This window comes from Hyaena hyaena, unplaced genomic scaffold, assembly GCF_003009895.1.
Source record: "Hyaena hyaena isolate Hyena2069 unplaced genomic scaffold, ASM300989v1 scaffold_15, whole genome shotgun sequence".
Classification (NCBI taxonomy): Eukaryota; Metazoa; Chordata; class Mammalia; order Carnivora; family Hyaenidae; genus Hyaena; species Hyaena hyaena.
Genome location: NW_024080647.1, coordinates 990,106 through 1,002,220, shown reverse-complemented (window position 1 = coordinate 1,002,220; position 12,115 = coordinate 990,106). Strand labels below are relative to the sequence as shown.

General features: G+C 52.0%; 1 protein-coding gene across 1 annotated transcript in view; it reads left to right on the top strand.

Annotated features, from left to right (window-relative positions):
• CORO2B (coronin 2B) overlaps nt 1–11,300 on the top strand; it is a 128,141-nt gene extending 116,841 nt beyond the window's left edge. The window contains exons 8-12 of the mRNA XM_039219240.1: nt 93–189; nt 3,766–3,878; nt 4,203–4,293; nt 4,491–4,630; nt 9,341–11,300. Coding sequence (XP_039075171.1) covers nt 93–189; nt 3,766–3,878; nt 4,203–4,293; nt 4,491–4,630; nt 9,341–9,472 — 573 coding nt within the window. The 3' untranslated portion in view covers nt 9,473–11,300. The remainder of the gene's footprint in view (nt 1–92; nt 190–3,765; nt 3,879–4,202; nt 4,294–4,490; nt 4,631–9,340) is intronic.
• Nucleotides 11,301–12,115: the final 815 nt, after the last annotated feature.

Sequence of the window (12,115 nt, the reverse complement as noted above, 5' to 3'; positions counted from 1 at the left end):
AGGCTTCCTCCAGCAGAACCCCCTGACCAGGGCCTGCTCCGCGCCTCCCTCCTCCCCCCACCCTCCTCACCTCCCTCTCTCCCCGCCCCCAGGGAGACGGAAACATCCGGTACTACGAGATCAGCACTGAGAAGCCCTTCTTGAGTTACCTCATGGAGTTCCGCTCCCCAGCCCCGCAGAAAGGCCTAGGTAAGGGGGTCCAGAGGCTTCCGTGGCTGTTGTGCTGTAGGACAAGAGACTGGGTGTTTGGTTCATGGGTCACCCCTGCCTTTAAATGAAAATCAGACCCGGAAGCCCACAGCACATGGGCAGTCGGAACCGGCAGGTGCTGCCCCTGGGAAGGTCTGCCGGCACTGCTCCCGCCAGCCTGTCACCACCCACCTGACTGTCATTCCATGGTGTTTGACAGCCTCCATCGCCTCTGGTCTTCAGCAGCCCACAGGGGTGTACACAGTGGCTTCCTTCCCGTCCCCAGATGGGGATACAAAGTGGCTCTGACACTCTTGTCAGGTGGTGGAGCAACTAAAGGTCAGAGAAACGTCTAGGCCCAGACACTTTCCTGAAGCCTCTGGGAAGCCAGGACCCTAGTCTCCAGGAGCGGCTCTGTCCTTGCCTGTGAGGACAGGATGAAGTTCCAGGGTGTCGCCGTCACCGCACCCCCAGCTCCCCAGCCTCTAAGCAAATCCTTCAGAGGGCCCAGGACTGAGGAGCATAGTGAGTTCTTCCCACCCCACATGCCACCACTGCTGAATTCTCACAGCAAAATCATCATTCCTCCCAACTAACGCTGGCATCGCATACGATGCAGCAATTTCCTGGTTGGGGTCAGAGTCAGCCCATTGGAAGAAGTTTCTTTGGGGGCCCCGTTCCCTCCTTACCTCGGAGCCCAAGTCTGCCTGGTTCCCTGTGGGGGTCTGGCGCTACAGATGGGGCCTGAGAGCCTGCTTCTAGGTCGTCAGGGCCGGAAGGGCCCGGGAGCCCAGCTCAGTGACTGGCAGCAAGATGGCGGCCCTGAGATAGGCCTTGTGACCATTCCATTGACTTCTCCCCTTCCTGACTGTCATTTCTTCCTCCTCACTGTCACCTCTTTGTCATAAGGATAAAAAGCATCCTGGACTTTAGAGTCGGACCTCAGTTTACATTCTGGCTCAAATGTATACCTCACCCTTCTGAGGCTCATTTTTCCCATCTGTAAAATAGGGAAAATCAAACCTACCTTTCAGGGCTAGATAGAGAGCATATGTACAGAGCACGTGGTCCTTCTGCTCTCTCATACAGTCATTCAACAAACTCAGGGTATCAGCTGTGTGGCAGCCCTTAGACCCAGTGGGAAACAGTACAGAACCCAGCCTTACTCTTGGGGCACTCACATTCCACTGAAGGGAGACCGACAACCAACAAATAAGGAAGGAAAATGCTGGATGGTAGTAAGTTCTAGGCAGAGAATCAAATAAGCCAATAGAACAGCGAGCAACTGAGGGCTTTTGTAGACCGGGTGGTCAGGGAGGGCCTCGCTGTGGAGGTGACCTTTTAGGCCGAGATCTGAAAGGCAGGAAGGAGGAAGAGTAAGATCAGCAGGAGGAACCATCGGTGCAAAGTCCCTGTGGCAAGAACGAGCCTTGCATGTTCTAGATAGAAACAGAACGGAGGTCAGTGTGACTAAGCATAGACTCTATGACATGGCAGAAGATGGGGAGAAGCTTGGGACATGAATCTGGAGCTTAGGACAGGGACCAGGTGGCATGGGATGGATTAGAAAGATGTATTTATGAGGGGTCTCCAGAGGAACAGAAATATATATGGATTTATGGGGAATTGGTGCACACAATTATGGAGGCTGAGAAGTCCCACGATCTGCTGGCTTCCTGGAGACCCAGGAAAGCTGGCGGTGTCATTCAGTCCAAGTCTGAAGACCTGAGACCCAGGAGAGCTGATGGTGTGAATCCCAGTCTAAGGACAGGAGAAGACGACATGAGCTGTCCCAGCTCAAACAAGGAAGCAGGGAAAAAAAGGGGTGACTTGCTCCCTCCTCTGCCTTTTGCTGTATTCAGACCCTCAACGGACTGGATGGGGAGGGCAGTCTTCTTTCCTGAATCCACTGATACATACAGTTATCCGTCACACAGGGGAAGGAGTTTGGGTTTTCCTGGGAACTCACTGGAGGCCTTTCTTTGCCTTAGGTGGGTGGATGGGAGATGGGACGGCATGACGCCATCTGAAATGTTCGTCCAAGATTGCTCTGGCTTCTGTAGGGAGAACGGATTTTGAAAGGACGGGAGGGAGGCAGAGAGACTGGTTTGGAGGCCATTCTTGGACTTCTAGCCAAGAAAGGGTGGTAACTAAGGAGGCGGAAGGGAAAGGATGGTAACCAAGGAGGAGGCGGGAAGATGGGGAGAAGATGAATCCAGGTGTTTAGAAAGCCAGGTCAGCAAGACTCGATTAAGAGGGAGGAACCAAGGAGAAGTGCCTCTCCTCGCCCCGGTCACCTGTGGCCACTGGGAAGCATCTGCCCTGAGCCAGGCACATTTCACGGGTTCAGGGTGGAGAGGTGACTCACCCCAGGCGGGTCACCTAGGTCCCATGTGGCAGAGCGAGAATTCAAAACCAGCTCTACTGGCTCTAAATCCCACTTGGGTACCATTACAGTACTCCCCTCTAGCTTCTAGAATTCCTGCATCTGGAAGAGAAACCTTCCATTCCAGTCAAGGAGAGCTGGGAACTTAACTCACGTTCACATCACGGAAAAAGAAACTAACATCCTCTGTGGGCTCGTGAGGACGCCAGGCGGTCATCGAGCATCTTCTCACCCTGTCCCCTGACCATCTCCTAAAGGGGCACACTGTTCTCCTCGAACCCGCCAAGGAACCTGAAACCTTCAGACAGGCAGTGATCTACCCTAGGCCTCCCAGCCAGAAAGAGAGGCAGAGTCAGGACTCAGAACCAGGTGTGGCCGACCCCAAAGCGTGTGTTCCTCACGCCACTGGTGTTAGGAACACTGTGGCCAGGACAGACACACGGTTAATATGTGTACCACGCACGCATGCCCTGTCAGTCCCAGTATATGACTCGACAGCAGTCTCAAGCTCTAGGGTGCATGGAGCAAGGTTTCTCTCTCCTTTGTTCTCTTTGAGGACCAGAAACACAGAGACTTAGGGAAGCTACTTTGTTTTAGAAGGTGACAGGCTCAGGGCGCCTGGGTGGCTCAGTGGGTTGAGCATCCGACTTCGGCCCAGGTCGTGGCGTCACAGCTCGTGGGTGTGAGCCCCACATCGGGCTTTGCGCTGACAGCACGGAGCCTGCTTTGCATTCTCTGTCTCCCTCTCTCCTCTCTCTGCCCCTCCCCAGCTCTCACTCCTCTCTTGCTCTCTCAAAAACAAATCAACATTTTTTTTAACAACTTAAAAAAATGGTGACAGGCTCTGTGGCTCTGCCCCAGCCATACTCTGCGACCTGGGGCAAGCCCCTAAACCCTTAGGAGTTTCATCTATAAAAAGAATGGAAGAGACTAAAATATTTCAACAGCTTATATAAGGTCCCATTCCTAAAGCATGCACCTTGGTGAGGCAGGACTCGCCGGAAGGGCTTATTCGAGATGTTACTACTTAGTCTCCCTCAGGAAGCCCCCAGTCCACCTGCTGCCCTCAGCATAGAGCATTGCCTCCAGACCTTAGTGCTCAAGGACACTCTTGATCAAGGACATCAGGGAGGTGGGGGACTGGCCAGGGGTCCCCCAGACCCCACAGAGCCGCATGTGCCTGTCCACAGGGGTCATGCCCAAGCACGGGCTGGATGTGTCGGCTTGCGAGGTGTTCCGCTTCTACAAGCTGGTGACTCTCAAGGGCCTGATTGAGCCCATCTCCATGATCGTGCCCCGGAGGGTGAGTGGGGCCGCGCTGGGCTCCAAAGGGACCCGGTGTTGAATCCTAGATGGCTGGACTGTAAGCCCGAGGAGCTCAGAAGAAGGTCCTGTAGACTGAAGTCTTCAGGCCCAATTGGGGGTGGGAATTGGGGACCATTCTAGGGTGGGGAGAGGCTGGCTTGCTAACGAAGGCAGGGTGGGGATTTCACGTGGGAGACATCTGAGGGCAAAGGCTTGGAGGCGGGACAGCGGGAGCTCGACGGGAGGTCAGCAAGGAGAGCCGGCTGCTGGGGGTTCTCACAGCGGCCCCGGTGTGTCCCCTCTTCTGCTCCCCTCACTGCAGTCGGATTCCTACCAGGAAGACATTTACCCCATGACGCCAGGCACGGAGCCAGCTCTGACCCCCGATGAGTGGCTAGGGGGCATCAACCGAGGTACCACGTGGGCGGGCTTCCCAGAAGAGGCTTGGAGGCTGCAGCATTTGCCTCCACTCGAGTTCACCCATTTCCCCTTTGCATGGCCTCTGCTTTGACTCCCCCACGCTCGGCCCAGCAGGGTGTGGACAAAAGACCCCATCACTTGGCACGCGACCAAGCTGCCCCAGTGTGAACGTTCCCCTTGCCTTTTGTAGATCCCGTGCTGATGTCTCTGAAGGAAGGCTATAAGAAGTCCTCAAAAATGGTATTTAAGGCTCCCATCAAAGAAAAGAAGAGTGTTGTGGTCAATGGAATAGATTTATTAGAGAATGTCCCACCCAGGACAGAGAACGAGGTAAGGACTATAAGTTATTACTTCCACGGGTCCTGGAAGAGCGAGACCTTTACATTTCAATTACGGGCTTCAGGCCTTTAAGCCGGCTCCATCTGGGGCATTTTTCTTTCCGTGACAAATACCGTAAGTAGCTTGCGATTGGCTTCCGTTGCCTCTGACCCCAATAAATAGAGGCTGGGGTATGGTAGCAATATTGAGGCCCCACCCCCACGCCTCACATTCACTAGCCCCCACAGTTCCATGGCTCATGAATCCATTCCGGAACGTCACTGTCATTTGCTGTTACGGGAATTATAAATTCCTGGCTAACAGAGGAAAGCCTGGCTTCGGGCATTACAGCCCGGCCTTCCTCCCTGCCACTGTGGCAGCGAGGGGGTCTGACAATTTCCTCTCTTGGATGGGGAAGAGGCTGTGTTTATGCAAGTACTCTCTGGACCATTTAGAGTAGGAGCAGCTCATTTTGGGTGACTGTAGCTGGGTCTTATCCATGCCCCCCGAAGGTTTCTCCTTCCGACAGTACCCCCAGTCCCTGATGCCAATACTAGGGACTGAGTTCGGCCCAGCCAGGGTTCACAGATGCCTGCCCTGTGCCAGGCACGTGGCTCAATGCCACTGGAGTAGAGACGGCTCCGTGGACTCAACTGCATTTCAATCCTGGCTCTGCTGTTTCCTGGCTGTGCCCAAGCAAGTTTCCTGACCTTTCTCATGGTAAGATGGGGAGATGAAATGCGGTGAGCATTAAAGAGATATTTTCTAAGTGTCTAGCACTCTTCCTGGCCCCTACGAAGTGCTCAGTGAGGCTAACTCTATCAGTTATCTATTGCTGCGTCAGACATCACCCCAAAACCTAGTGACTCAAACCCACGAACATTTATTATCTCATAGTATGTCATAATGGATGCCCGTGGCTGAAGGTCTCTCATGAGACCATGTGGTTCAACCATCAGCTGGGCTGCTGTCACATCTGAAGGCTCAGCTGTGAAAGGAGCTGCTCCCAAGTTCACTCACATGGTTGCCGGAAGGACTGATTCCCTCACAGGTTGTTGGACACAGAGTCTCGGTTCCTCTCAGGCTATCAGCCAGAGGTCTCCCTCAGGTCCTTGCCGTATGGACCTCTCCATTGGGCAGCTCACAACATGGCAGCTGGTATCCCTCCGAGTGAGCAAGAGAAGGTGTCCAAGATGGAAGTCATAGGCTCTTGGAAATGACATATTATCACTTCTGCCATATTCTATTCATCTGAAGCAAGTTACTAGGTCCAGTCCACCCTTGAGGGGAGGGACAACACAGGGGCCATCCTAGAGGTTTCTTGTCACACCAACTTACGATCATCACTATTATTCATAAAAAGAAGACTATTCCCGACCTCTGGGATCTCACAGTCTTGAAGGGAAATCTGAACGGTGAACTTACAATTGCTATAAAATAGGTTTAGTAGCCTTATCGAGGGATGTTCAGATTTCTAGGACTGGATGGAATCATGGGATAAATGAGGTTTGCTTCAAAATAATCCCTGAAAGAGGTGGTACAGGTGAATTGGGTAGAAGTAGAGATGAAGCAAGACTGATCATGTGTTATTTCTTGAAGCCAATTGGTGAGTTCTTGGACGTTCATAATGCTGTTCTCCCCACCCTTGTATATATTTGGCATTTTCCACTTAAAAAAAAAAAAAACACTTTTTAAGCACACTGAGAAGGTAGAGGTAGCAGAGTTGCTGTGATAGCCCAGGGAAGGCCACACCAAGAGCCTGAGGTCAGTTCTCGTACCCAGTGTGGAGGAGTCAGGGGTGAGCAATGGTGAAATCAAGTAACATTGAGCTATGACTGGTTTCTAGAAACCAAACCTGACCTGGAGAAAGGTTTTCAGGGTCCCCAAGCAGGCAAACACAGATACCGCAATCTGCAGTAAAGCTTGGGAACCTTCCTTACTATGAAGAAATTCACTCAGAGCCTGCGGACGCTGGGTTTATCCACAGTTTTAACCACTGCAGCCGATTGGGATCAACCAGTTAGAAAATTAGGTTTGTTTGTTTGTTTGTTTTTATTTCTGAGAGAGAGAGAAAGGCAGCGTGAGCAGGGGAGGGTCAGAGAGAGGGAGATACAAAATCTGAAACAGGCTCCAGGCTCTGAGCTAGCTGTCAGCACAGAGCCCGACACGGGGCTCGAACCCACAAACTGTGAGATCATGACCTGAGCCGAAGTTGGACGCTTAACCGACTGAGCCACTCAGGTGCCCCTAGAAAATTGGGTTTTAAATGGTGGACATATTGGTCTATCTGGGAAGGGAAACTGGAGGCATGACACAGAGGACAAGATGTAGGGTTATACAACCTCTGAATTTTACTAAAATTCATTTTGTTCGATTTTACTAAAATTCACTAATGTTAATGGTATGCATAAAATGGGTGGAATTTATGGTATGGGAATGACACTTCAGTACAGCTGTTTTTTCTTCTAAACAAAACGTGATCAAAAGATTATGCAAAGAAAGTTTGAGAACTTGGAAGACACCAGAGTTTGTAGAATCATGTAGCCAGGGGCAAATAGCACATCATCCTTCCGAACAGAGGTAACCAGTACTGATATAGCTTTAAAAAAAAAAAAAAAGAAAAGAAAAGTCAGTTAAGGAAAGAATCATAAGGGGCACTTGGGTGGCTCAGTCGGTTAAGCGTCCAACTTCAGTCAAGTCAAGATCTCACAGTTCATATGAGTTCGAGCCCCTTATTGAGCTCTGTGGCAACAGCTCGGAGTCTCGAGCCTGCTTTGGATTCTGTGTCCCCCTCCTCTCAAAAATAAATAAAACACTAAAAAAATTTTTTTTAAACAATGAATCATAAAAATGATATGGACATTCTTCTATTTCATTTACTTAATTTCATTCATTTATCTTCTTTAACCCATTAAATAAATAGTGATCACTTCGGCAGCACATATACTAACACATTAAAAGAAATAAAATAAAATAAAATAAATAAATCCTAAATCCTGTTTTGATGTAGGACCCAAGACCTTTTCTTTGAGGAGATCCCTGGTCAGAATCGGCCGTGTCTTTCACAAATAAATCACCCATTCACTCCAGATTGCAGTTTTGGTTTGAGGTGAAACAGGAACTTAAAGTCAATCTGAAAACACAGCCCAAGGGGTTTTTTCCAAAGTTTTTCCCACTTTTTTCTTCCTTAAGACAGATTTATTGAGGTATAATTTACCTGTGGCAACATTCGTCCGTGGTGATGTCCAGTTCTGTGAGTTTTGACAAACAGGTACAGCCACGTCACAACTGTGGGACAGTCAAGATATCACACATTCCCCCAATCTTTTATGCGTCTATCGTGCCACCAAACTGTGAAGCAGGTTTTTTTATTAGCATCCCCTTTCTCTAATGCATTCAACTTCATTTTTATTGAAACAGCAACTCTTGGGGTGCCTGGGTGGCTCTGTCGGTTAAGCGTCCAACTTCAGCTCAGGTCATGATCTCACGGTTCCTGGGTTCGAGCCCCGCATCGGGCTCTGTGCTGACAGCTCAGAGCCTGGAGCCTGCTTCGGATTCTGTGTCTCCCTCTCTACTCCTTCCCTACTCACACTGTCTATCTCTTTATCTCTCTCTCTCTCAAAAATAAACATTAAATTTTTTTTTTAAAAAGAAAGAAACAGCAACTCTCTTTTGACCTATTTCATCAGCTTATATCCTATTGGGTGAAATTACACAATTACAAAAACAAATGCAACTCATACCCAGAAGTTTGAGGACAAACACAACTGCATGTTGGTAACATTCATCTCAAGTGTGTGGGGTCCTCAGGTGGCCTGCTGCTGTTTTGCAGGGCTCAGTGTTTTACGGGCAGTGTCAGTTTTCTGGAAGGAGAAGAGAGACTGGCTAATCCGGGGAGGTGTCTAAGATGCTGGCGTCTTGCTCCTGCTCACCCAGCAAATGCACCACTGCCCAGTGCAGATGTTGGCCTGCCCGTGATGGCCCCATGTCAGCACGAGAAAAGCTGGACTCCACTGTGTATCCTGAGCATCCTTACGAACAGAAGGACACGAAACATTTTAGAAAGGTTCCCTTTCAGGGGGGCGCCTGGCTGGCTTAGTCAGTAGAATATATGACTTTTAATCTCAGCATCGTGAGTTCAAGGCCCTCATTGGACGTGACACCTTAAAATAAGCACGGGGTGCTTGGGTGGCTCAGTCTGTTGAGCATCTGACTTCAGCTCGATTCACGACTTCATGGTTCATGAGTTCGAGCCCTGCCTCAGGCTCTGTGCAGAGCCCGCCTCAGATCCTCTGTTTCTCTCTCTGTATCTCTCTCTGTCTCTCTCTCTCTGTCTGTCTCTGTCCCTCCCCGCTGGCTCTCTCTCTCTCAAAAATTAATAAACATATAAAAAATAAATAATAATAATAAAGAAAGGTTCCCATTCAGAATGGCAAGTAGGAGTATGATGTTTGCACCTCTAAAAGGGTGTCCTTGAGATATTTGGGAAAGGGACCCATGTGGACTCTCTCCTACCCTCCAGGGGAAGTAGGAGCCACGAGCTGGCTCTCGAGAAGGGCATACTGCAGTGACAGGAGCCTCTCGGGACTCAAGCGGGGGCAGGGAAAGGCCTGGGAGAGGCTGCAGGGGGAGCAGGGGCGGGGACGACAGCCTCTCAGGAAATCGCCTTCTCACCTGCTCTCCCCCCGCACCCCCCACCGCCCTGGCCCCTCTCGTCCCCAGCTCCTTCGAATGTTCTTCCGGCAGCAGGATGAGATCCGGCGGTTGAAAGAAGAGCTGGCCCAGAAGGACATCCGCATTCGGCAGCTGCAGCTGGAACTGAAAAACTTGCGCAACAGCCCCAAGAACTGTTAGCTCTCCGGCGGGGCGCCTTCTAAGCTGACCTCGGATCTCCGTGGTTTCCACTCGTCCCGTAACTTCCCCTTCTCCGGGGACCCCAGAGACAGAGCCGGGACTTGAGCTGGGGACCGCCTGAGGACCCCACCTGCCGCCTCAAGGACTGGAAGCTGACCTTTGATCTCTGGACCTCACGCTCATGCAGTCCCCAGCCTCTGCCGGAGGGAGACCCACGGCTGGAGACCCACCCTTTCGCAGCCACCCCTGGAGCCAGCTTCTCCTCTGCGGGGCAAAGAGCACGGGCTCCCTGAGGGGTGCCCTCAGTGGACCAGGGAGCAGAGGGGGAGGCCAGGACCCCAGCAGACACCGAACTTGAACTTTGGCTGCCAGCCGGGGCTCCCAGCATCCCTGCTGGACCGCACAGGAAGGGCTGGATTACAGGCATCAGCCATTCAGCCTCCCCTCCCCGCACCTCCCTCTCTCCCCGCCCCCCCCCCCCCAACCCCCGGCAGCCAGCCCGGCAAGCCCGACTCACCTGACAAGGGTTGTAAGCAGCCCGGCTCCCTTTTGTCTCTCGCCCCCTCTCTCTTGTCTTCAGGGAATTAAGAGGATTGCTCGCCAAGGCCATAATGACCCCTTGCCTTCCCATGATTCTCTTCAAGCTCTTGGAACAGCCTTCTCCCATTTGACTTGTGAGGTAGGCAGGGTAGGGAATAGCGTCCCCATTTCACCAAGGACAGAACTGAGGGTTGCAATGGGGAAGTGACTTGCTAAGTCACCTGGAAGGTCAACAGTTGACCCAGGCCTGGGACCCAGTGTATCCAGACTCAGGGCCAGGGCCCTTCCCACTGCATCACGATGGCGGTCGCACAGGGGCTTTGCCGGTGCCCACGTCTCTGTGGAGAATGAGAACCGGAAGCCACTGCTACGTCTGCCCAACACCAGTAGTGCCAATGTGTCACACTGCCTAGTTGAGGCCCTCCACACTCAGTGCCCCTCTACCCTTCTGGGCCCCCGCCTTCTGCTCTCGCTCCCCAGGGGACTCCCTCAGATGAGGCCCCTTCCTCCTGGAAGTTGAGGCTGAGAAGGGTGGAGCTTGGCCCTGGGGAAGGCAGAGCAGGGGTCTGACCACTTTGAGGGGTGTGTCGCACGTGCGCCCCTCACCGCTTGTGTCTCCGCCACTTTCAGCCTTACACTCGTAGAACGACCACCGCCCCTCGCCCGTATAGCACTTTAAAGTTTACGCGGTTCTCTGACACGTAGGGTCTCATTTGAGCCTCGCATCCGCTCCAAGAAGTAGGGAGCTTCTTCTCTCCATTTTGCAGATGAGGAAACAAAAGTGGCCCAAGGTCACGTGACTCTTTGAGACGCCATATTTCCTTTGGTCTTCTACGCATTTGCTCTTTTGTTTCCTTATTTTCGCCCTCCATTGCCCACTACCCATGGAGTCTATAAACACTGCTCGCAGAAAAGTCACAGCCTGGGGGTGAGAGCTGGCCTGGGGGTCAAGGAACCGGCGTCCACTCTTCTCTCATTAGCGTTATGCCCCACACCTGCCCCACATCCATCCACAGAGGCCAGGGGTCCCTAAGCCCCCTCCCCAGATGACCTGGGCCGGGAAAGCCCCTACCTTTTGGGCCTTTCCTCCAAGAACCCTCCACCCTCTCAGCCAGCTAAAGCAGGGTCTCCTCGCCTTCCACCCCCTGCAGCTAGACAGCATCGGCTCTCATCTCCTCACACTTCTTGACCATTTTTTTTCTTCCCCGTGGACCTTGGGAGTCTTCTGTGATTATTTATGCCGCCTCCCAAGGATAGAATTGAAATAAAATGTTTTCAACTTCTCAAAGCCGGGGATGACCATCTCATTTAACTCTAGTGGCTCCTGACCTTGGTCACCATTGGTACCTTGAGGGCCAGGTTCCCAGTCACAGCTCCTTGCCTTTCTAGAACAACAAGCCATGTCTGTAGCTACAGATATAATTTCACACTTTCGTTCATCTACAGCAAGGCTTCTGAACCAGCGCTACTGACCTTTGGGGCCAGATCATTCTTTGCTGTGAGGGCCGTAAGATGGTTAGCAGCACCCATCAGATGCTAGAGCAACCCCTCCCTGGTGGTGATGAACAAAAATGTCTCCGGGTATCACCCAGTATCCCCTAGGATGTGATAATCGCCCCCGGTTGAGAACCACTGTCCTTCAGCTATTCAGTAAGCATCCACCCTGTATCCAGCCCCGTGCTGGGCATGGGGCACACCGACGCCTTAACACCAGAAGGCTGCCTCAGTTTACAAAGCACAATCCCATATACTTGGCTCTTCTGATCTGCACAGCAGCTCTAGATGCTATGTTCTAATATCATGTCCAATTTCAAGAGCAGTCAGATCCAGAGCAATGACCCACTCAAGGTCATTCAGCTGGTATAGTGGGGAAGACACACAAGGACACGGATCTTCTGAGCCCAGAACCAGAAGAGGCACGTGCTCCGGTCCCCCAGGACTCAGTACTGGGCAGAATCCATTGGAGGGGAGGGCGGAGGCCCAGCAGGAGACAAGGGGAGATGGGCGGGGCTGCCAGGCCCCTGGGAGACACTCTCACCAAGCCAGGATTGTCATAGAGCAGAGGGGCCAGGCAGCTAAGTAGCCAGCCATGTAGCAGTATGG